Here is a 25,690-nt window from a genome sequence, read left to right as displayed (position 1 = left end):
GAACTCCCAGGTGCATAATATCTTATGAAAGAATGGAGGTAAAGCTGTCCATCAGGGAGAGGAGAACTTAGGTTAATACTGTAAGATCTTTTCTTTGTTCCACAGAAGAGGCAATGACATTCCTTGTTGACAAAGTGATCCACTTCAAAGCTCAGGAAACCAGCAATGATTCCATAATCCTACAAGGCACTAGTGACCAGGACAGTAAATATAAGGCTTTGTGTTGTGGGTAAGAAAAGTAGTGGCATGTGAAATCACAGACTGCTTAGTTTTGCTGAAAAGTTTTCCATGCTAAAATGAAGTTACATTACATGGATCCTGTTGTGTTTTAGAAATGTGGGAAACCTGATAGCATCAACAGAGAAGGATATTATGAACTTCTATTAACACAGATGTTTCCCTTGTAAAATAAATATATTTTAACTTGATAACAATATCAAAGAGTGATTATAGCAATTGCAGTGTAGGTAAGAATTTACCGTTAACTCTTCAGCACTGTGGAAGATGCCCAACATATTTTTGTGTACTACAGAACGATATGCTCTGCGCGTTATGACATTCTCATGTAATCGTAAAATAAAGTAAATGAAAGTCAATATCATTCTTTCACTACTGATACTACTACATCAGAATTATTAAAAAATATATAGCTTTTTTATTTCATGGTGAAGGCCATAAACCATGGTTTTTCTTCACATGGAGGAGAGAAAATGATTCTGTGTTGAAGAATAAAATATGTCCTGTAAAATGTGGAGCTATTTATGGAAAATTATTCTTTAGTGCTTGGTAAATTCATGCAGTAAAGCTGACTGAACCCTATACAGCTGCATTTTGTTCTTTATATGGAAACAGCGAACAGAGCATATAATTAGTAATATTTCAGGGATAATTTTGAAACATAATCTGCTGTTCAACATACAAATGTGATGGACTCTGTTATACAGCCAGAAAATTTAAGACATTGATACTTTGATGTTTTACTTAGACTGTGATCACTACTGTGTTGTGATAAACTTTATTCCCGAATGGATATTTGCAATTTGCTGTGTGCAGACATTGTATAAATTAGTGCACTTGAAACTTACTGTAAATTTAGAACTTGTGCATTTATAGAATTAGATATAACATATTGGAACATAGAAAATATTGAATTTGTCTATGCCTTGTGGGAGACTATTTTCAGCATTTGATAAGATACTTGGTACTATTTTTTAGATTATGACTAATTTCCATCGTCTGACAGGTCTCTCTCTTTCTCCCTCTTACTCACTTACTATCTTGGGTGCATATTCTGCTTATGTTCCTTCAGTGCACCGTATCTTTTTATGCCAGTCTCTTTCTGCCATGCCCTTCAAATATACTTTCTTTTCATTCTTGTCAGCCTGTCAGTGATATTCTATGATCACTGGTATATGCCATACAGATCTGAAGACAATAATATAAACTTAAAATAACAGCATTTAATTCTTATGTATGGGCAAACACAATAATAATGGCAGTTAAAATTTAAGTGGTACAACTAGAAATATGTTCAGAACTGTTGCACATTTAAAAATTAGTCAATGAAATTTTCATTCAGTTGGCAACTAATTCTTTTTTAAGTACAAGAGGGGAAATGTTTGAATTGGTTTAATGTAGTGACAGGTGTGGAAATGCACTGGTACGTGCTTGTAATACATTTATCATGCCTGATGACAGGAGTTTAAGATAGTCTGTGTAGATTAAGGTTTCTGTACTCAGTGCTGGACAATATTAAAGCAATATGCTTGCCTTAGACAAAGTACAAGGCTCAATGCAAATACATTCTGATGTGCTTCATCAGAAGGCTCTGCCTACACTATTTACATAGTTTAGCAAGCATTATGAAATGTTTAGAAAATGTGGATATATAGCCTACATCTGTTAGAAAGTAACGGATAGTTAAAATTTTAGATTTTTCCATAAATCTTATAGTTATACACCATCTGTTCCCCTAAAGACCCATGTTTAGTCCCTGCAGAATTTATATGGAACTTGTGGTGAAAAAAGAAAGAGATGAAGGGTAACTTTTTCTTGAACCTGTCAGTTTTTCCCTTCTTGTCATAACTCCTCCACCTTTGGTTCATATTCATTTATTCATGTCCCAGGTGTGTGTGCAGTCTGAGACCTCAGTTGGGGCTTCACATCTGACCTGTTACTGAAATGGACTCACAATAATTTAATGGCACTTGGATGTCTGTGTCAATTATCCTGGGTTCAAGACTGGCTGGATCCAGTGTGTGTACCTTCCCAACCTTCAATTACAAAGTTAATATTCTGTGAATGTGGGGAATATCAGGTTCCCATCATGCCTGTGGTTAATGTTAACTATTAGGTCTCTCTGCTGGCCAATATCACCACTCTCTCACTGGATGTAAACAGAATCCTGACCACCTCAGAAGAGGAGTCCTACACTGTTACCTTGTGAACACAGACTAGAGATGCAAAAGAACTGTAATTGGGTCTAGTCATCATCATCATCATCATCATTGTCATCATCATTACCACCACTGCCACCACCACCACCACCACCACTACCACCCTAACTATCATCAGAATCCAGTTCCATGAGCATTCCATCATTAAAAGAGATATATTCATTGATTCTTGTAGGTAGAGGCCAGGAAGGTCAAATGACCATAGTTAGGGGCTGGCTATCATCAGGATCATCACTATATCACACAAAGAAATTTAAATTCTGCCCAGTGAGCACTCCCACCTGAAAATTGGATGCCATCATACTTGCCAACTTGGCAGAGGACAAAAATATTGAGGCTTTGAAGAAAAGAAAGTCTTATGCAAAATCTTAAAAATATAATCTGGATGACTCCCAAGCTAGCTCATTCTGTGTTTAACCATTTCCTATGCCATCACATGGTTAATTAAATATCTTCTGTACAGTATACTTTTTATGCATGACATAGTGCTTAGCTAAGTAAGCACAGGGACAACTTTCTTACTTTATGTTGATCATGGCATGAGCTATTTAATTTTACTGTGTGCTACTACATTACTTGTGGCAGCTGGTTATGACCTCATTTGAAAGAGAGTTGTCATATTTCAGTTAGATGATACTGTAATTGGATAGTTAAAAATCATCCACACTTTTAGCTATTACTCTTACAAGAACAAAACTGAGAAATTTGTTAGGTTTAGTAATAGAATTGTTGTCACATTAAATGTAGGACTTGCTACATCAAAAGAATGTAGTTGTATTTGCAAATAGAATATTTTTTGCAGATTTAAACTAGTCAGTTTTGTATTATAGATGACAGTTGGAATGAAGAGAAAATGTTGATGATAGATTGTATGAGAACTGTATACTGACATAGCCATTTGCAGTTTCCTAGGTTAAATTGTGAGTGACATGAAGTAATTAAGGGAAACAGTACTAATGAGAGATATTTTAGATGTTTTCTCTTTCAAATGTAGTATATTTTGTAGTTAAAGGGTTTCATAAACTGACATGCAATATTTGTTCAATGCATGATTATTTTATAGATTTCTATATATGACGTAATTTGTATACTTTTTTTTTTTGCACAAATTGCATGAGTGCATAATAAAGAGGTCACATCAGTTTGTCTATGTGCATGTCCTTGAAAACAATATAGCATATTTTGATAAAATTTGGTGCATACAGTCTGCACTGAATTTTGTCAAACTTAATTTTGGTTTTCATCAATTCAATAAAACTATTTCTTCATTTTTTTGCCTTCCTCTCTTTCAGGCATAAACTGAGATTTAAATGTCCCACAGGTATTCTATTAAGTAAAAAGGCTTTTACACTCTTTGCAAACCGACTTTCTAATCTGATTGCTATCGATTTTCCTTTCTGAACACCTTACTATATCTGTTTTTTCCTGTTGACTGTAGCATTAATTGTGTTTTGAATGTACCTATTCCACAAATGATATTGTATGGTATATAAATTATTGAAGACTTCAGAGTCGAGACTCACTGCCCTACACAACACAACCTTAGAATTCTGTAATTTCTGTTCTTCAGTAGAAGTACCTAGGCTAACTTTACAGATAGGACAGTTGTATTAATAATAGTGTTTTGTAACATTCCATCCAGGAGTGTGTGTTATAACCATCATTTACATATCACAGTTTATTTGTCAAAACTTGAGATCTTGGGTTGTGATTTCACATTAATATTGCACACAAAAATGAGATGTGGTGTTCTAACACACAGAAAATGTGTTCGTGTGCTTGCAGATACATGTTTGTGATTGTAAGTGCATGCAAACTGTCTGAAGTGCCTGCAGCTTAAGAGATTTAAATTAAGAACTCCTATGAGGTTTCCGTGAATACTGAATGAACATGCGGGGAAAACAGGATATGGTTGACTATAAACAAAATAGGTAGGGAACATAACTACAAAAATATTTTAAATACAATGAAATGTTGATAAGTAAATGTGATCCAGAGAGGATGGATGGAATTGCTTTTTTTCTTAAAGAAAAAAATGATGGCAATAATGAATCAGTTATTAATTTAATTTTTAAGGGACATAAGGATAGTTTGTACTTATTATTAATCGCTCAGAGCTCAATGGTTGCTAAATGTATCATCTGCTTTAACATACAAAAATCCTGCAGATTTGCGCTGATCATAAGAGTATGAAAGATCATGCTTTATGCAGTATGTATATGCCTGATAGAAATATACATTGGCCTCTTTTATATGATAACTATAAATGACTTATTTCATAACGTTTTATTAATTAAAATAATTAAAATGGAGGTACACAGGATGAAAAATGACTCCTGGTTCATGTAGTAAGTTTTGTCATTTGGTGAACATTATTCCATCTTGTTTTTGATACTATATACTTTCTTTAACAGTTGTCATAACTTATATGACCTTTTCAGAATAAGTTATTTTAGATGCAGTTCTTATTTTAGTAGGTTTTACTGTGTTTCTTAAGTGTATCAATGATCCAAGAATCAGATTCTTCACAAAGAAGCTTATTACATAGCCTTGTAGTTGTTAATTACTTTAAAAGGAAATGAACAACAATCAGACAGTATATGAGTGGCTATGTTACACTGCTGAAAAGATTAGTGCTGTGCAATAAATGTTGGCAGGAAGAATCTTGAGTAGAATAAATACACAGTAATAAATAATACTTGTATTATCAGAAGAATAACACAGATGTCAGTACATACACATGCACACACACATGCACATACACATATGTGTAATTAATATTATGATTGGTTGCATGACGTTTTCATCATCACAGTGTGTGATAAATTCAAGTGGAAGCAAACTTGTAGTTCTGTCTATTTACCCACATGTGTAGTAGATCATTACTTACATGCTCTCTTGTGTGGTGCCTATTCTAGTGATAAGCATTTCTCTAGAATAATAGGTTTAAATAAAAGCATACTGTCAGTTTGTTCTTTCTAGATACATGATACATATTTTATCGAATAAGACATGTCAATAATATGTTAATGTAAGAGTGAAATGCAAATTAAATTGTACTGTAAATCTCTACAACAGTTACACCTCTTTACAGTGTTACTAGAATATCTTCAAAGATAATGATTTTGTTTTGTGGTCTCAAATAAACTTGAACAACATAATTGTGTTTCATATAGACAGTGCTTTTCTGCTTACTGTGTACATACTAAATACTTGGTAGAAATCTAGTCTTACACGTTTATTTAATAGAAAGACACAGGATTGTTAGTATTTGTGTCATTCCAGTCATTCCAAAGATTTAGCAGTAAACTTCCACTGTGTTAGACATGACTGATAGCCTTAATAAAATACTGGGAAGAAACTGAAGAGCAAAATGAAAATCTCTTGGTAGACGTGATTTACTGTGTTTAATTTGATTTTATAATGAGTTTCTCAAAATCATTATAAGTACAGACTAATGACAAAAATATTTATTAGAAGGAAAATCATAAATTGTTCTGCATTGAACTGTGCTGGCGTATTTCCCATGAACAGAAAATGAATGTACCTTCTTTAAGTGTATTCAGATTATTATACACTTATTTTATAATACAGTGGTATGAATGAATGCCATAGTTACTTTTAACGCTTATTAAGAGAGTAAGATATTAAGACCTAGTGAATATTACAGGAAATTTAAATCATAGTTCAAAAAATTTTACTTACTTACTTGCTAATGGAGCTGCGCCCTTCTGGAGGAGCCCCCAATTCTGCAGCTACTCAAGAATTTCCCAGCATTTTATGGAACCCGAAGGTTCATTACCGTGTTCACAAGAGCCCTCCACTGGTCCCTATCCTAAGCCAGATCCATCCAATCCATACCATCCCATCCTATCTCTCTAACATACACTCTAATATTGTCCACCCACCTACACCTTGGTCTTCCCTGTGGTCTCTTTCCTTCTGGCTTTCCCACCAATATCCTATACACATTCCTCGTCTCCCCCATTCGTGCTACATGCCCTGCCCACCTCATCCTCCTTGACTTGATCATTCTAATTATACTTGGAGAAGCGTACAAGTTATGAAGCTCCTCATTATGCAGTTTTCTCCAACCTCCTGTCACTTCATCTCTCTTCAGTCCAAATTAGGCTTGTTTTGGTACAAGTCAGATGCAGAACTGTTCTTCCCTGATCAGTTCCTATGTTTCTATGGGACAGGTGGGATACAAGTAAATTTACCAAATTCATATGGAAGCTTTGAAGATTTGGAGGATGACACTATCTACTAGTACATATCCATACAGAGTAAAACAAGTAATGATTGACAGAATTAAAAAAAAATGTAATTTGTTTTAAAAGCATGTAGAAACAAGATATAAACATGTTCCACTGTAGAGTATTCTTGTGTGGAACTTGAAGGTTTGTTAGTGTGTTCACAAAATCCTGCCATTGGTCGCTGTTCTGAACCACATAAAGCCAATCCATATTCTCTCGCATGGTACTGCATTGTGGGAACATCCCACATTATCACGCATTTCTGTAACGCTCGCTCTTCACATCACTTTTCACTATCACACGCGCTAACCAATCAGATTGCTTCAAACGTTTGTATTTATACTGCGATCGCTGCTGGCCTGCATCTACATCATTACGCGCGCTAGCCTATCAATTCTTCCTCCTCACTTTCGAGTTTCGCTCCGCCCCACCGAGCAGTGTATAAAAAGGGGCAGCTCCAACGCCGAGTATTCAGTTCCAATCAGTTCATCGTCAGTCTACGAGCTAGCCACATCAAGCAACTTCAGCCAGCAGGCTTCGTCGCCAGCGCTCGGTCTTCGGAGACATCGGCAGGCTGTGCCGGGCACGACTGCCTCGGCCCTCCAGCACTCTCACACCCGACTCACTGGGGCACCCTGCCTGGACTCGCTGGTGGTCGTGTTACTGTCTGACCCACTGGGCATCTGGCGTAGCCACTGCCTCATGACTCCTACGACCGCGCTCACGACTAGCCTTTCACCAGCCATTCACCGTAACTAGCCTTTCTCCTTACCGGCGCACGCCGCGCTACCTCACCGGTCAAGCATCTCAGCAGCCACGGTCCTTTTCAGGGCCAACAAACTGTTCCGAAGAAGTGGGTTGTCCTCGGAGTAATGACAAGACTACATATCAAGAGCCCCACAGCATCATCCCAAATATGCCTAGGTTTCTAAAATGATCTTTTCCTTTCAACTTTAGTGACCAAAAATTTGCTTGTATTTCTCAAGCAATAGCTCTTTTTCCTTCACATACTTTACCAAGACAATGGCTTCCTTAAGCATGAACTTATTTCATGAAGCATTTTAAGCCTTTTACTGTTATATTTAAATCTTAATGCCATCACACAATTTAATTTCAGTATGTGTACTCTACTTTCTATGTGTTAATGGTGCAGAGGACATTACTTGTATTAAGCCATACTGGATTTGCAGTCTTCTGCTAGGTAATCAGGCTTTCTTTTGAATATACTGCCCATTAAAGGGCTTCAATAAATAAAATAGAAACAATACAATACTCTTACAGTAGTGCAATTATTAAACAGCTGGGAAAGGCTCACATGTCTGGCTAAAGATGAACTCAGTTCATGAAAAGATGAACAGTGATAATCAGTCTTCTGAGGTTTTCTAATTATACACCAAAATGTGTGTGGTTGGAATTATCTTGTGGAAAATGTATGGTATTTTTTTTTAATTTTGAGAGCCAAATTTTATTATCTATTATTATTATCTATCTGTTTCCTCAGACATAGAACTTCTCATTACTAAAATAACGTTACTATGGAAAAACTGTGCCTCTCCATGTACAGAGATTACATGTAGCATTCTGTTAACAATTCTGTATACAGGGGTGTCAGGAGATTGGCTTTGTTAGAACACAAATATTTCAGGACAGATTCAGTGGTTTGTCTATGTTATCAAGAGAGAAATAGCCTTACATTTTCCTGTGATCTGTTGGCAGAATGTGTTGTAATAAAGCGTAGTGAATTTCAGAAGTGGGCAGTGTTAATACATGATGAATCTCTTATTTTTCCATTAACTATATGTGTGTGTATAATTGAGTGTTCTGTAAGTTCATGTTTATTAGGCCGGAGTGGCCGCAGTACAAGGGACTTAGTCCCACCCCACTAGAAATAAAAAAAATTTGTGTTAATAGACACTTGTGCAGTTCTAGGTGCTTACTTCCATCAAAAAATTGGACCACTTTTATTGTGGAATGTTATGTAATTGATCACAGTTTTTGTTTACCTGAACAGGAACTGGTTATTATTATAATTATAATTATTTTATTCTGCAAGCAGTTCCTCATAAAGAAAACCACTACATCCTGCTTGTAATGAGTTATAAATATGTTTGTACATGATTGAAAACTGACAACTTTTCTCCTTTCCTTTTAGATTGTTAAGATGTGAAACTTGGTCTCTGACATCAAGGGAGGAACATAGACTGAGGGTGTTTGAGAACAGGGTGTTGAGGAGAATATTTGGACCGAAGAGAGATGAAGTGACAGGAGGTTGGAGAAAACTGCATAATGAGGAGCTTCATAACTTGTACTCTTCTCCAAGCATAATTAGAATGATCAAGTCAAGGAGGATGAGGTGGGCAGGGCATGTAGCACGAATGGGGGAGACGAGGAATGCATATAGGATACTGGTGGGAAGGCCAGAAGGAAAGAGACCAAGGAAGGAAGACCAAGGTGTAGGTGGGTGGACAATACTAGAATGGATCTTAGAGAGATAGGATGGGATGGTATGGATTGGATGGATCTGGCTTAGGATAGGGACCAGTGGATGGCTCTTGTGAACATGGTAATGAACCTTTGGGTTCCATAAAATGCTGGGAAATTCTTGAGTAGCTGCAGAATTGGCGGCTCCTCTAGAGGGGCTCAGCTCCATGAGTAAGTAAGGTACCTTAGACCCTCAAGCCCTATGGCTCACAAGGGTCCATACATTTGCCTTACAGAAGATAACTGTCATTTGGAGATTTGGAACGTGACACTGTCTAGTGCGGCAGAAACTTACACATGTTTCTAAAGATCCCCCCAACACAACCACCATCTTCGAAGCAGAAGCAACTCTTGCAGATGGATGCATTCGGAACCTTCTACACATTTTTAACTTTCTACTAAACTACACGGCGTTAAGTTCCCGGCGCAATTATTGTTAGTTCTCAACTATAAGAGAACTTAAATCTCACATTTACCTTCTGAGCTACCGAGACCCTTCAATTGGTACTGAAAATAGGTAGCAGCACATACGAGAGCGCTGTGTTTGGTGTGTTATCTATGGTTACAGATGAGCCTAGGGGGCGTAGCGGACCTTCTCGTTCGTTCTCGTTTTTTCCGTTGTTCGTGGATACTTCGCGATGTTGCGGGTTTTGGGTTTGGGCCGTTTCTCACGTGTGTGGTCTAGGCACTAATCCCCGGTTATGTTAGGGTACCGGGTTCGTTGTAGCAGCCAGTAGTTGTCATGCACGGCATAGCGAAAGTTGCGGATATGTTTAATGTGTTATGAAATCTCACAAATTAGTAGTGTGGTTTGCCCTGCAATAATTATAGAAATGAAGCTACAAAATGAGTTGTTCTCCTTCATCACGCACAATCGTTTGTAAAGAAGTTTTTGATGAAAACAGTATCCCGTCGGAAGAAGGTAAAGGCGGCTGTTTTTGAAACTTTTGAAATTGCCTGAAATATTTCTTTTAAGTTTATAAGAAGATAGGGTTTTGTGTTGCATGACGTTTTGTATTTAGCGGCTCACATTGACATTTCAATTCCCGAAACATTCGTGCGTGCTGTATATGAACGTTTTGTGTTAGTATTGATCGTTTTAGTACTCGTTACATTCGGGAGGTCATGATGTATCACGCAGTGTGAGTCTTATAGGAGGAACTCCGAACGAAGATCGGCTTGGCATATGCCTATTGTTAAGCCACCCCAACTCAGAAATGGCCAGAAATTAACAGAAAATTGGTTATTGAAGAAATTACGGACTATTTCTGCTATTGTACAATATTTGAAACCTCCCCGATTATCACGAAACTCTGATCCGTTCAGCGGTACTAATTTGAGCGTAATTTTTTGACAAGATAAATTGTTGTGTCAGCACAGTACACATGTTTTTGTGTTAGCAAATAAAAAACTGAAAAACTATACTGAATGCAACTCAACATGCGTTATACCAAAAAAAGATCGCGATTTGATAATCGGACAGGCGGAAGTTGGGATGAGATGTTTGGGCGAATAGCCAGGATCAATATTATGACACGCTTATCCCTCCCCACTCTGCTCAAAATTTATCTGTTCAAACTAACTGCAGCTTTATAATCTTACCCTCCACTGCGTGAAATGCAAGTGGAAAGTATGATTTTGAATTATGTTTTCATAGGAGAATATTAATATGCAAGATTTGAGGTTTTTGTGGCAGTGAAAATTAATATCATGGTTCACTTGGTGATGACACCATGTTGTAGTCTCGTAGGGGGGCACCGTTGTCTTGAGGAACATAATTGCCTCCATCTGCAGATGGATGCAGAATGTTGCTCCAGAAGCATTGGTACCTACCTACCAGATTGTAACATGGTTTTGTGATGCAGAAGAGCACAGTGTGGATTGCTCTGCAATTTGAGAATTGTGGAAGACTTTTTGAGAAGGATGAATACAATTTCTAGATTACCTAGTCCAGTAAGATAATAAAATTAAATCAGATTTTGCATATGCTAAAATATTCATCCAGTTATGATAACAGTCCACTCATGTTGACTTAGACTGATTAAGCACATGATATATCAGGACTGTACCCAAAGCAGAGTCTTCACTTATATTTGTTTTTTTAATGGACACACTTGTGCAATTTGTTTTGTTTCATAAGTGTGACAGGATCTATCCATGTAGTCCTCATTTATTCTCTTTCCCCTTTACATCTTTAGGGCTCTTAAAGAGAGGACACAAGAAACAGAATGAATAGTTTTAGTCAGATGATAATGTGAGAAAGCTCAAAAGCATGTTCTGTTGACTTGCTAGTGAAATCCAGGAATTTCATATAGTATGTTTCCATTGTTGTCCACAGTCAGTTTGGACAACCCTCAAATTTTTCTGAGCACTGTAAAGCTGCATCACAGTCATTTAGTGAATTAACGCTGTTACTGTTACAAAATTTAGCAGATTAAACAACAATCAGACACATTAAATTAATCCTCACCCCTCCTCCTCCCCATCTTCTTCTTCTTCTTCTTCTTCTTCTTCTTCTTCTTCTTCTTCTTCTTATCATTATTATTATTATTATTATTATTATTATTATTATTATCATCATCATCATCATCATCATCATCTTCATGGGTTAGGACTGTTTCTAATTCTTTCCCATATGATGTCATAGTAAAATACAGCTCAGTACCACATGGTACACCAAATCATGTATACATTATGCATAAACTATGTTCATATTGTGGTATATAGCTGTAAGGAGGGAGCAATGGCATCTAGACCCATTGCTAGGCAACAATTGTGAAGTAAGCAGCTATACAACGGTGTTACTAGGCAGTGGCCCATAAACAGCAACAGAGGAACGGTGTTTTCTCTGCGGTTCATGTGAGATGTTTGCTTAAGCAGGACAAGTTAGGAGGCCGTTATTTGGTGAGTTAGTGCGTGAGTTAAAGAACTGCTGCAGTTCAGTTGTTGTGAGCTGTTGCTGTTAGAATCTGGTAGCTGAGGCTGGAGACAGTTCTGGAACCCAGAGGAAGGCGAAATCCGCCTTTGGAAGTCGTTACCAAGCAACGGCAGTGAAGACGTGGCAGTGGACGCTAGTGTGTTTGTGTGTAACAGTGACTTGTGAAGTATACTCATGCTTATACCAAAGTGCATAATAAATTGAGTCATAAATTTAAAACCCTTCTATGGTAACACTCATACACGTGACGACTGCTATCAGAAGTCCTTCAGGTGAAGTAGGAGAGAACTGATCTTTTTCATTTCAAGGCTAGAAGAATAAGCAAAACAATGAAGACAGTACTATTGACAATATTAACCATGATCACACGTTGCAATGCAATAACGGCATCAGGAACCGAGGCGAAAGATGGCAGCTATGTCTGAGAAAGGAGAGGACATCCGACAGGATCATCAGGAAGACCGTAGAGCTGAGATCAAAAAATGAATGGTCGGATCTTTGACTGGGCTACAGGAAAGTGACTGGACATTGTGGAGCGATCGGCGCCCTCCGAAATGAAAGAAGATATGTTAAAAGTACAACTGTCAGAAAATAAGATGGTGGTGCACTTGGACCAGCTCGCATCTTGTCAAGGAACCAGTCGGGATGAGCGGCGTTAAGGAGGGAGGAATTGGAGAAGTTGGAGAGTAATCATCGCAAGAAATGAGCCATGGGAAGGAAGGCGAGACCAATTACAGACGTCATGACTACAGCTCTCAGAAAAGAAGAAATGGCATACGTCAGTAGGTAGCCTTAAGGAGGGAGCAATGTGGCATGTAGACTCATTGCTATGCAATGACCGTGAAATAAACAACTATACAACGGCCATTACTAGCCCTCGGCCCATACAGGGTGTCCCAGGAGGAATGGACCAAACTTCGGGAGGGTGTTCCTTATGTTAAAGTATGCCGATATAACCCAAAACACCTATGTCCAAAGTTGAACGATTACGGAGATAATGGCCAGAGAATTGTCAAACTATGACCAGCGTTGCACACTTGTTGATTACAAAATACATATTACAACTGGCTGGAATATGTGGATTCTGTAATGTTAATAATGTATGTAACATCAAACTAACTTGTGAGTGACATGAAGCCATAAAATTGAAGTACAAAATACTCGCTCGCCATGTCATAATTGTCCTTAGGGTTTCCAAGCACTATACATGACACATGATTGGCAAGCGCTGACGTAACGTGGCTGACTGCGCGTTCTGATAAAGCCAACTACATACGTACGGCTAGGGTGAATCATGGCACTCAAGGACAAACATAGATAAGGCCTCTCAGCTGAGAGGTACAGTGCGTGGACCTGCCAGAATACCACACTTTTCTTGGGCCATTATCTCCATAACCGTTCAACTTTGGACATAGGTGTTTTGGGTTACATCAGCATACTTTAACATAAGGAACACCCTCCCGAAGTTTGGTCCATTCCTCCTGGGACACCCTGTATAGAGCAACAGAGGAACGCGGTTTTCTGTGCTGTCCATGCTGGGATAATATAAGCAGAACAAGTTAGTAGTGAGTTGGTTGGTGAGTTAGAGAACTGTTGCGGCTCAGTTATTGGGAGTTTTAACTGTTAGAAGATGGTAGCTGAGGCTGGAGACAATTCTGGAACCCAGAGAAAGGGCATCGTCCGCTGTTGGAAGCCACTACAAAGAAATGGCAGTGAAGACGTTACTGTGGTCACTGGTGTGTGTGTGTGTGTGTGTATGTGTGTGTGTATGTATGTATGTATGTATGTATGTATGTGCGTGTGAGTGAAATATGGTCATGTGCCATATTAAAGTGTGCAGTAAATAAAGTAATCAATCCAAAACCCATCTATAGTCACACTCATACACACCACAATATTATTCATCATACTTTATTGTGCTTTTCATTGATGTAACTTTTTGTACTATATGATTCATTACATTTTGTACCCAGATTTACAAATGGAAAACATTTTAGGAATGAGTATTAATGACAAATGTAGCAGAAAAATAAAAACACTTATTTCAAATGAACACATTATGTAAGAATTGGAAATGAGTACAAGAATGAACAAGAAAAGAAGAATTTAAAAGCAGAAAAGGCAGTCCAAGCCATAAATTTTGATTGAGCATTGATATAAAACAGGAGCTATAATGGATCATGTTAAAAAGTGAAATTAATCTGCTGACTCCACTTGCAATATCACATTTAATTGAACAGTTTTGGAGAAGGAAACTGTGATAATCAGGTGGAAATGACATATTTTATTTTATGTATTTCATATGAAGAATGTAAAAAAAGTATTTCCTTTTTCACAGAATGGTGTATAATATGCCAGTAAACTATTTCTCCCTCCTGTCTCCTCTCTTGTATGTACTTCTGGTGAGTGTAGTACAGTCTATACTTCACTTACTGATTTTAGCGCTACTGGTTAATGTTCATTGCACCCTAGCTCACATTCTATAAATCTTGCAAAGAATGTGTAAAGAATCTGTTGAATTCCAAGTTTTTGTATGTGATTTTATGACTAATTAGTTTTTAATGTTGGCGAGGTTGATTTTTCCTTGGTATAATATATTGACAGAAAATGAGGATAATATATTTTAAAATTCAGTTTTGTTACTTGGCATGTACTATTTATGGATTGCAAGATTTGACTTTCCATACAGGATGATAAATGGAAACTGTTAACAAGAAGTTCAGAGAAGAACTAATCACCTATTTTCCTTGATTAAACAATGAACTGCCAGAAAAGACGTGTCCAACAATCCTATTGTTGTGTATGTATTCTTTGCTACTGTAAAGTTTTTACTAAGCTGTTGCCTAGCAACAATAAGAGAATAAACACACAGACACACAGACTGATGGGAAGGATTTATGAAATACACCCTTAACATGGGTTCAGCTTTCATGATGTGTATACCGAGTTTCATAAAGATTGGTTCAGCCATTCAGAAGTTGATTGGAGGGTAAACAGGCACACAGCATGGAGATTGCATTACCCTATTTTAATTTTTAACCAACTTTCCTTATTTTGAAAAATGGAAGTAGGCATATGCAATTTCAGTGGTGCCTGTGCATCCACCCCTCAACATTTGAATGGCATAATCAGTCATTTTGAAATACTTAATAAATCCCTCCTATAAGTGTGTGTGTCTGTGTGTATCCTCCTGTCGTTGCCAGGCAGTGGCTTCGTAAAAATCTCTCTATCTTTGCTAGGCAGTTGCTTGATAAAAATGTCACTGTAGTAATGAGTAGAAGAATGTTGGACATGTTATTTTCTGTGCAGTCTATGTTGTATGAAGGAGAGCTGATGATTAGTTATTCCCAGAACTTTTTTTTTTTTTCAAAATAAGGAAAGTAGTCTAAAAATGAAAAGCAAGAATAGAACAAGGTTTTAAATAACACTTACAGTCCCTTGTTGTAGAACTGCTTGTGTATGACATTTCCAAATAGTGGGAATGAGATGCTGTTATGAGAACAAGAGATGAATAGTAAATAGACTCTCACAGAAATGGAACAGAACAAATAGTTTTGAAGGAAACAGGACAATGGATGAAAATGTTAATTGGTTTTGGTTATACAGTGAATCTGAACCAGCTGCAGTGGTTATCAGTAAATAACAAAATTATGGGTGAATAACAGGAAAAGACAGAGAAGAAACGGTCATGGTCTGGTTCATAGATTTAGCGCAGTATTTATTTGTATGAAACTGTGAAAGAGTCAGGGTGACTGGTATGCTGGTTGTGCAATGAAATTTATGCCTCATGGACATAAGTCAGACGTGTTACTGTCTGAGTCAGTTTGGTAAGTGTCCAAAAAGAGATGGTACAAGTAGATATAATGTAATGATTTCTTTGTTTATAGCTCAAGACAGAGATATTTGGCCTCTTAGAAGCATAGGTAGAATGACATGGGCGTTGAAAAAAGTACATATGAATGTGTGTTAAATTTGGGAAGATGTTTAATCAGGACTATTATTGAAAAAATAGAAGCAATTTTTCACCCAGAGTAGTTTTATGGGGTTGTGTATGTTTTTCCTTACAGAAATAAGAGACTATGCACTGAAGATTGGCATCAACCCTGATAGTGAGCCACACCTGCTCCATTTTGCACGAGATGGTCTTATGCAAGCTTTGCCTCCTGGCTGGAAACCATGGTGAGCAGAGTGGGATATAATTCCCTGTAATCCATTGAAAGTTAATCTGATGTTTCAGAGGAATGCATCGTCTCCATCTTCAGGACCAAATAAGCTGAACATGATGTTATATTCCAGAAGATAGTACTCTTCATAACAACCTCAAATCCTACATATAAGGAATATGTTTGAAATTTTATTGGATTTGAGGTTGCCATAGCTTTGTCTATCCTCTGGGCTGTGTGACCATGTAGTCCGGTAGAAATCCACTGACATTTTGGAGTAATGTCTAAATCATTAGGGTTGAAGAGCTCTGTCTTCTGCTTGCTTTTTGTGAGTTGCTTGCCTGGCTACTCTTTGACCCTGAAGATGGAGACGGTACAATGTCACTGACAGTCTACCAGACTGCATGGTGTCACATCCTAGAAGACAGTACTTTTAATAATGGAAATTGATTTTGAAATGGATGTTATGCAAGTGTATACAATTTATTTTCTAGTTATGATGAGGAGCTGGGATCTTGGTATTACTTCAACTTCCGAAGTGGCGAATCTCGTTGGGAACATCCTCTGGATGATATGTACAGAAACCTGGTCAGGAGGGCTCGCTCAGAAAGCATCAGCTCAGCGGGTACACTCTATAATTTATTTCACTTATTCCAAGAAATTGTAATGGGGTTGAAAATCTAATTCTTGAAACAAAAAATGAGGAAAACTCATTATACATGGGGCAATCCAAAAGTTTCCGAAATTTGAATTTTGTGAGCGATGGTTATGAGTACATTGAAATAACCGCTAGGTGTCTCTTCACACATCCTTCTTGAATCAGTGTGGCAAGCGGTGTCAAGTTCAGTGGTTGGGTTTATTGTTGGTGAACATATTTCCATTGTTGTGTTTCCGTGAGTTTGCGGTTTTGCGATATCTGACCTGAGAGAGCAGCGTGTCTGTATAAAGTTTTGTTTCAAACTTGGGAAAACCACTGCAGAAACGTACCAAATGTTGAAGCAAGCTTTTGGTGAAAACAGTTTAGGCCAGACACAAACTTACAACTGGTATAAGCGTTTTAAAAATGGCCGAACATTGACTAATGATGAAAATGTTCAGGATGGTCATTAACGGGCAAAACACCAGAAAATGTCGCGAAAGTTAGGGATCTGATTCTGCAAGATTGTAGACTGACCATCCAAGACCTCTGTAACACCTTGGGACTAAGTTATGGTACATGTCAACGAATTTTGTCAGAGGACCTGAACATGAGGAGGATTGTGGTGAAGTTTGTGCCACGACTGCTGCAAAATGAACAGAAGCAGCATCGCTTGGAAGTGTGCAGGGAACTTCAGCAACAGCTTCAAGAAGATCCAAACTTTCTTTCGAAGGTTGTCACTGGTGACAAAAGTTGGGTTTATGGCTACGACCCTGAAAGCAAGCAGCAGTCATCACAATGGAAGAGCCTTTTTCACCTCGGCCAAACAAGCTCGACAAGTCAAGAGGAACATTAAGTCCATGTTGATCTGTTTTTGATATTGACGGGATTGTTCATAAGGAGTTCATCCCTCCTGGTCAGACAGTCAATAAAGAGTTCTATCGCGATGTTCTAAGGGGTTTGAGGCAGAACATGAGGAGAAAACGTCCAGAGAAGTGGTGCACAAACGACTGGGTACTCCACCATGACAACGAACGACCGCATACGGCTTACATTGTGCAGGAATTTTTGGCTAAAAACAAGATGGCAGTTGTTCCCCACCCACCGTACTCGCCAGATTTAGCTCCATGTGACTTCTTTCTCTTCCCCAAAATGAAAATCAAGTTGAAGGGGCGAATATTTGATACAGTTGAGGAAATGCAAGCGTAAACGCAGACGGTACTAAACACCCTAACAAAGAAAGGCTTCCAGGATGCATTTGAAAAGTGGCAGAAACGCTGGGATCATGTATGCGCTCCCAAGGGGACTACTTTGAAGGTAATGGTGCAGGATAAGATCTATGTAAGATGTAATAGTTTTTATTAATATATTTTGGGAACTTTTGGATTGCACCATGTATTATAGCTTAAATTGAGGAAAGTTATATGTTTGGTCATTAGCTGGGTAAACCATTTGGCTCCTCAAGATATGCAATGTGATTAGAATGTGGTCTTTTTTTAAGTATGTAAATGAGAGATACATTTTTTCTGTTGTATTAAAGCAAAGGCTTTTAGATTTTATAAGAAGGCTCCCTGTCTCTGCTTTCTAAAATTATATTTTAATTACAGACAGCGTTATTGTTTATTGTGAAGACAGTTTTTTTATGGCTATATATAGCAAGTGTGACATAACTTCGAACAAGGCCAAGAGTAACCTTGAATCCGCAGAAGAAAAATTTCAGACAAGGGGGTGGGTTTGAGGGTGTGAGAAGTAGTTTGCACAACTGGCCGCCTGTCACTTCTCACACCCTCGAACCCATCCCCTTGTCTGAAAATTTTCTTCTGAGCATTGAAGGTTACTCTTGGCCTTGTTCGAAGTTACGTGACACTTGCTATACTTACATGTTCAATGTTATTGTCATTATTTATTTTTCTTCAGGTGAGGAAGATTCCAAAACGTCAGCCAAAGAAGACTTGAAGAGTTACGAGGAGGCAGCTCCCACAGTTCCTAACACACAGCTTGTTCCGCGGTCATTAGAACCTCTTAAAAACAGCGACATGCTCAAGAAGGGACGTATTCAGTTGGTATGTAACAGTTATGGATATGCAGCCTATGTATTTGTTTCATAACTGTTATGCCACAGGAAAACAAAACAAGTTTGACTTGAGATAACAATTGGTGGGTTTCTGTTTGTAGATCAGCCTTCATTGAATCTGTAATTCAGTTGTTGTCATATCCACACCAGTGAATTTTTTGGTAACAGTAGCATCTGACATTCTTCCTTTCAACAATATAAGACTCATAATCATCTTAAAAAGGCTGATATCAATGAGAAACATAAATATCAAGGGAATTGCTGAGGAAACTGTTGATTTTATTCATGAGATGTTCTTACACAGTCCTAAGAAGTCAACTGTCAGTGCAAGTGTAGAGTTTGGTATTTCCCCATTTACTGTTCATAAGATGCTCTAGAAAAAGTTGTGTTCGAAGGTCTGCAAGTTACAGAATGCATTCTTCAAGCTGATAAATGGTCCTTCTTTGAATCATAATATTATATTGCAGCATCCTGTTGCACTGTGTAGATCTAACTTTGCTTCCCACATAGACAGCAAAAAGTGGAACAGAAAGTCAGATCTTTGAGTCTGCGATGTTGAGTTGTAGGAAGGCAAAAGAAAAAGATGTCTCTCTGAAACTTCATTCCACATCCACATGTCAGTAATTTTGAGTAGACATAATTGTTGAAGTTGGGATTCAGTCATCTCAACAGATGCCTAGAACATGAAAGAAGTAAGATGAATGTGTACTGTGCATTCTGATTCAAAGATGTGATGTATAATTTTCTGTGCATTTGGACTGAAGAGAGATTAAGTGACAGGAGGTTGGAGAAAACTGCTTAATGAGGAGCTTCATAACTTGTACTCTTTTCCAAGTATAATTAGAATGATCAAGTCAAGGAGGATGAGGTGGGCAGGTCATGTAGCACGAATGGGGGAGACGAGGAATGTGTATAGGATATTGGTGGGAAAGCCAGAAGGAAAGAGACCACAGGAAGACCAAGGCATAGGTGGGTGGACAATATTAGAATGGATCGTAGGGAGATAGGATGGGATGGTATGGATTGGATAGATCTGGCTCAGGATAGGGACCAGTGGAGAGTGAACACGGTAATGAACCTTCGGGTTCCATAAAATGCTGGGAAATTCTTGAGTAGCTGCAGAATTGGGGGCTCCTCCAGAAGGGCTCAGCTCCATGAGTAAGTAAGTAAGTAAGTAAGTAAGTAAGTAAGTAAGTAAGTAAGTAAGGGTATCCCTTATTCCTTAGATTTTTCAATATTTTCCATGGTTTTTGCAGGACTTTAGATTTTATGACCATTACATAGTTTTCTGAATGACCCTATTGTTGGTAATGTTCTATTTCTTAAACTGTTAATAACGTTAAGTGACCAGGTAGAAATGGCAAGCAATCCTGAGGAAGGCCAGGGCTCACAAAGGGCTGTTGTGCCAGTGATGATGATGACCAGGTAGAAATGAAATCTGAAGAAGCATGGTAGTTCTCACATGTACACAGAACATGTGCATTAAGTGAAATAGGGTCAACATTGACAGCTCATGTATGTAAGAGTCATTTTGGTCTTTTACTGTTACATAACTAATTCTTCACATTTTATTTATATTTGTATGAAGATAGTATATTTCTTTCCAGGCTCCACTGAAGAAATCTCCAGCTCTGTCACCTTTAGCTACATCAAGCACAGCATCTCCAAAAGAGCTGCAGCTGACTCCACAAAGCAGTCCTGCAGGTAGCAAGAATCCACCAGGACTAATGAATCCATCTAGAGATGTTAGCAGTGCTCCATCAGAGGTTGCTGGCAGGTCAGAACCTGGAGGCATTAGCACTAGGATTGATCTTTGTGGAGGACACAGAGATGCTGTGATAAAGAAGGACATCCCAAGTCCAACTGCAAGGATTGATATTGATAGTATGGATATGGGAAGTCTGGTGAAAAGGAGTGAGGAGAGTGCGGTTAGCAGGAAGGAGAGACTTTTATCTGCCCAGGAGAGACACCCTCGTAGCATGGCTGGACGAGGGGAACTTACTCTTACTGGTGAGATACACTTTACTTGAAGTGGGACTGTAGTTAAGTTCTTATAAGAATATTATGTTGAACATTGTCCATTGTGTGGGGTATATTTAATGTACATAGCATTTTGGAAACTGGATCTGTTTCTGTAGTGAGATATGTGCGCTGAGGGGATCCCATTCACTGAGGGCTCTTACGAAGACTGGACTAAGGTTGCTTCTTGCAAGAGCCAGAAGTACTTAAAAATTATTTTTGTTATATATATTCATAAGCATAAAGGTAACTAACACAGCTGAAGATTAATTCATCATATTGAACATTGTGGGGGTTAAGACAGCAACTAAATTGTTTGATCTCGGTATAGCTTCACCATTATTTGCACATATTCCATTGTTTGATGCAGTTAAGACATGTAGCTGTGTGACTCTAAATTTGCTGATAATTTTGTGTACCTGTATATAAATGGTGAAGTTTTCCTGAGGTGCACACATTCTTAACCTCGCCAGTAGATCCAGGTGACTGATGAGCTTCGCATCACTGCCACTTTACCTGCAGGGAAGGAAACCCAAGTACCCGTTGGATAGGAGGCTGGGTAGACCCCTGAGCCAGCCTGAATGCTATGGAGAAGAGAACAATCTCTTGCTCCTGCCTAGAATTGAACCTCAGTCCCCTGTCTGTCCAGCTTGTAGCCAGTCACTACAATGACTGAGTTACCCTAACTTCCATGTTCCCGCGTGTATGTTTATCATCTATCAGAATTCATGACGAGGTAGTGAGGGTGTGGGCTGGATTCTTTTGACATCATGTGGGATATCTTGTGAACACAGTAATAAATCTTCAGGTCCACAAAAGATGGATGATTTCTTGACTTGTTGAGAAACTAGTAGCTTCTGAGGCACTCTTCTCCATAAAGTTATCACAGTTTATAGATATTTTAGCAAACCATGCACATTTCAGGTGGTTGTTATAACTAACTCCATGGAGCTGAATCCTTCTTGAGAATCTGCCAGTAACTCAGCTGCTCAAGAATTTCCCAACATTTTATGGAACCTGAAGGCTCATTACTGTGTTTACATGCCCATCACATCCATCTTAATGCGATCTTTTCAGGAGGTGGTTCTGTGTTCCTAAAGTCAAAACAACAGAAACAAGAGTCTCCTGTGGTTGCATCATCATCTCCTACACCAGGGGTTGGAATAAGTTCAGCCAGTGATGTGAAACTGGTTCCTTCCAGGGATCAGGCTGAGAATCTTCCAAAGAGTATTCTGAGAGGAGATCAGCAGCGCGCGATAACACCTGGGAAGCCTCTATGGGATGTTGATCCCAGGGAGATGTCCAGTATGTGTTACTGTAAAATGTTACATCATGCTTTCCAGTCAAAACAGAACCAAGTACAGTAATTGCTCATATGAAAACAGCGTTCATTTAGTAGCTAAAAGCTACATATTTGTCACATATTATGTAAAATGTAGGTATCCGATTCACTTGGTGGGGGGTGGAGTCCAACTGTGTCCACTCTGCACAGCAGCCACTGACTGGCCTATTGTAGCCTGCCCTGGGTGATTATGATGATGGAGAATTTGGTGGAATGAAGATTGGCAGGGGAAATTGAAGTACTTGGAGAAAACCTGCCCCAGTGCCACTTTGTCCACCAGAAATCCCACTTGACCAGACCCAGGATTGAACCCGGGCTCCCGCAGTGGGAAGCCAGTGACTAACCGCTTGAGCTATGGCGTGGCCTAGATAACCGATTAGTGACCACAGCTATGATCAAAGCCAGTATTATTACAAAGTTCTTTGTCAGTACAGTCCTAGATTTCTAACCTGCAATGTTCTTTTGAAAATGAAAAAGTTACAGTTTTCATGTGTAGTGTGTACTGAGAGATAGGTTTCTTTTCTTATTAAAATTTCTTTGTGATCCATTCAGTGGACATGGGTCAAGAAATTATTGTGATATCTTTCCACCTGGAAAGAATGGATGAAAGCAGATTTGCTAAAATATGTTAACCGTTATTCATCATGAGTGAGGAGACAAAAGAAGACCACATGAAAGGTAGATAACTTTTGAGTTGAACCTTGGAGCCAGAAGAATCTAGTAAGATTAATCCTTGTGCCTTATGATGGCAAAGAAGATGGGAGACAATGACAACCTTGGGGTTCAGGTTTTACAGTACATCAGTAGCTCTCAGACATCATGATTTTATGATCCCTTCTGTAAAGAATCACAATTTGCAAATTCGCATATAAAATTGTATTCATTTCCAAGAATGTCTTTTTTTCATGTCCCTTCTTCTCATTATAGATATCAACTAGACCTGACTGATCGCTAGACAGCCAAAACTGTATGTAGTGTTTCACAAATTATTTCTGTTATCAAGGGTGGGAAGTGGAACTATATATCTCAACCTTGCAGCTGGAGGAGACTATAAATAAAGCATATTTATAAAGCAAGTAGTAAAGAATTCGACCATCCTCATGACCCATACAATTGTGTTTTTGCCATTCTGCCAACACACACTTCTTTTCCTGTGAACATGCTGAAGATTGTATGAATCCTCAAAGCATTAATGGTTCACAGTCCAGGAATCACTACAGTAATTCGATATCTTTGTTGGAAATTCTATGTGTATATTTGATTCTTCAACAATGTGACATTGAGCGTATGTACCATGTGATATGGTAGGTGAGGAGAAGCAGATGTGGCGCCGTCAGGAGCTTGAAGAAGAGAGGAAGAGTGTCCGCTTCAATTTGGAGCAGGAGTTGGACATCCGTTTCAATCTGTCTGACTTGTCGGACCATGACGGAGAAGAGCAGGAAGAGGAAGATGATGAAGGAGAGGACTGGAATTCAGATGAAGAGGACCCTGATGAGGAGCGTCTTATTGCAGGCATCAAAGTCTCGGGTATGTAGCCTTTTTTCCAGATATAAATGTGAGATGTGTCACAGAGATTGGTCATAACTGTACCTACACATTATATACAAAGTATTGTTTGTAAGTTAAAAAGGTAAGGTAAAATTTTCTCTGTGCTTATTTAATTAAGCATTATGCCATTAAGACATGGGGGAGTGGAGGTATGAGATGGAGGTCAGTGGTCAGCTTCACACCCCAGCCACTTTACCCCATAGGAAAGAACCCCCAGTATCCATTGGATAGTAGGCTGGGAAGGCCACATAGCCAGTCTGGATGCTGTGCAGCAGAGGAAAATTTTACCCCATGCTGGGAATCGAATCTCAGCCAACTATCCCTTGGCCTATTGCTATACTAAAGTCGCCAATTGTGCAACTACTCAAGAAATTGCCAGCATTTTATGGAACCTGCAGATTCATTACCTTGCTCGCAAGAGCCATCCAGTGGTCCCTTTCCTGAGCCAGATCAATCAATTCATACCATCCCATCCTGTCTCTCTAGGGTTGATTTTAATATTATCCACCCACTACTCCTTGTGGTCTCTCTCTTTCTGGCTTTCCCACCAATATCCTATATGCATTCCTCTTTTCCCCATTCGTGCTACATTCCCTGCCCAATCATCCTTCTTGAGTTGATCATTCTAATTATACTTGGAGAAGAGTACAAGTTATGATGCTCCTCACTATGCAGTTTTTTTTCTTAAACATATGGACTGAAAAATATATGTTTTCCTCAATTCTTTGAATCTTTACATTTATTAATTGTTGCATTATTGTAAGGGTTTATTTAATCTTGTTAATTTCTTTTCAGATATTTTAAACCTTATGGATGCATCAGATTTAGAGGAAGCCTCTGCAAGGGAAGGCACCACCAGGAATAAATCTCACACTTCTGTACATAGTTTGGCTGGTAGCAAAAGGCAAGAGTCACTTATATCTGGCAGTCAGGCAGATCCAGAACTGACCAAACATACAAACAGGCCAGGTATAAAGAGTGTGAATGGGACACGATTTACTATAGAACGAGTCCATGAACATGTTCTTTTATCCTCATCACAACAGTCAGAAGGGAACCTTCCACCAAAACAGCCAGAAGAGGTAACTGTGACTGAGCCAGATAAAGAGTGTGATCCACAGTATACGCGTAATGTAGTGTCAAATGTAATTGCCTCAACTGATGTACTAAGCCCTGTAATTTCATCTCCACACTCAGTAGCCAAACCAAAGCAAGGCAGTTCAGATGTTCTGAGTGACAAAATGGTTAAAGTTGTGGATGAAATTAGTGTTACTAAAGAAGATGGTGAGTTAAAGAGAGTTGGCAATCAAGAGGTAAATTACAAGCCTAGTGCCAAAGAGGGACAAGGTCAGGAGGTTCAAACAATTGTTAAACCAGCAGAGAAGACTGAGGAAGCTGTTCAAAAAGAACATCAGGAAATATTAGAAGCAGGCCAAAAAGAATATCAGGAACAATTGGCAGGTCAACAAAAGCATGAAGATGAATTGGCTATAGAAATTCAGAAATTGGAGAAGGAGAATGAAAAAGCATTGCAAAGGCATCGAGAAATATTAGCTCAAAGGCTTGAAGAATCCATCAGTCGCTTGGAAATTGAACAGGTACCTATTTACAGTTTTGTGTAAAATCTACCTAAATAGCCATTCTTTGAGAAGGATTTTCTTTAAATAAGCTGTGTGAAATAATGAAATTGGATTTTTATGCCAGTGTTTTAAAATACTCTCACTGACTAAGTAGCTAAGTAACTACATATAGCTGAGACCTTCTTGAGAAGCGGCC

General features: G+C 38.5%; 2 protein-coding genes across 7 annotated transcripts in view; both read left to right on the top strand.

Annotated features, from left to right (window-relative positions):
• LOC111875721 (ras-related protein Rab-32-like) overlaps window positions 1-5,631 on the top strand; it is a 34,737-nt gene extending 29,106 nt beyond the window's left edge. The window contains exon 7 of the mRNA XM_023872200.2: window positions 106-5,631. Within this exon, the coding sequence (XP_023727968.1) occupies window positions 106-233 (128 nt within the window). The 3' untranslated portion in view covers window positions 234-5,631. The remainder of the gene's footprint in view (window positions 1-105) is intronic.
• Window positions 5,632-9,833: 4,202 nt separating this feature from the next.
• The window catches only part of LOC111875729 (centrosomal protein of 164 kDa), a 51,779-nt gene continuing 35,922 nt past the window's right edge, over window positions 9,834-25,690 (top strand). For 5 of the 6 annotated variants that reach the window (XM_033750261.1, XM_023872219.2, XM_023872228.2 and 2 more), the window contains exons 1-8: window positions 9,834-10,115; window positions 16,199-16,310; window positions 16,789-16,919; window positions 18,849-18,994; window positions 20,613-21,015; window positions 22,102-22,329; window positions 23,675-23,893; window positions 24,710-25,512. In XM_033750261.1, the coding sequence (XP_033606152.1) occupies window positions 10,040-10,115; window positions 16,199-16,310; window positions 16,789-16,919; window positions 18,849-18,994; window positions 20,613-21,015; window positions 22,102-22,329; window positions 23,675-23,893; window positions 24,710-25,512 (2,118 nt within the window). In that variant the 5' untranslated portion in view covers window positions 9,834-10,039. Of the gene's footprint in view, window positions 10,116-11,040; window positions 11,147-16,198; window positions 16,311-16,788; window positions 16,920-18,848; window positions 18,995-20,612; window positions 21,016-22,101; window positions 22,330-23,674; window positions 23,894-24,709; window positions 25,513-25,690 lie in introns of those variants that run through there. The other variant, XM_033750256.1, reaches the window with a different exon arrangement.

This window comes from Cryptotermes secundus, unplaced genomic scaffold, assembly GCF_002891405.2.
Source record: "Cryptotermes secundus unplaced genomic scaffold, Csec_1.0 scaffold1283, whole genome shotgun sequence".
Taxonomy (NCBI): domain Eukaryota; kingdom Metazoa; phylum Arthropoda; class Insecta; order Blattodea; family Kalotermitidae; genus Cryptotermes; species Cryptotermes secundus.
Note: the sequence above shows the minus strand (reverse complement) of the source record. Positions and strands in the feature narration are given on the sequence as shown.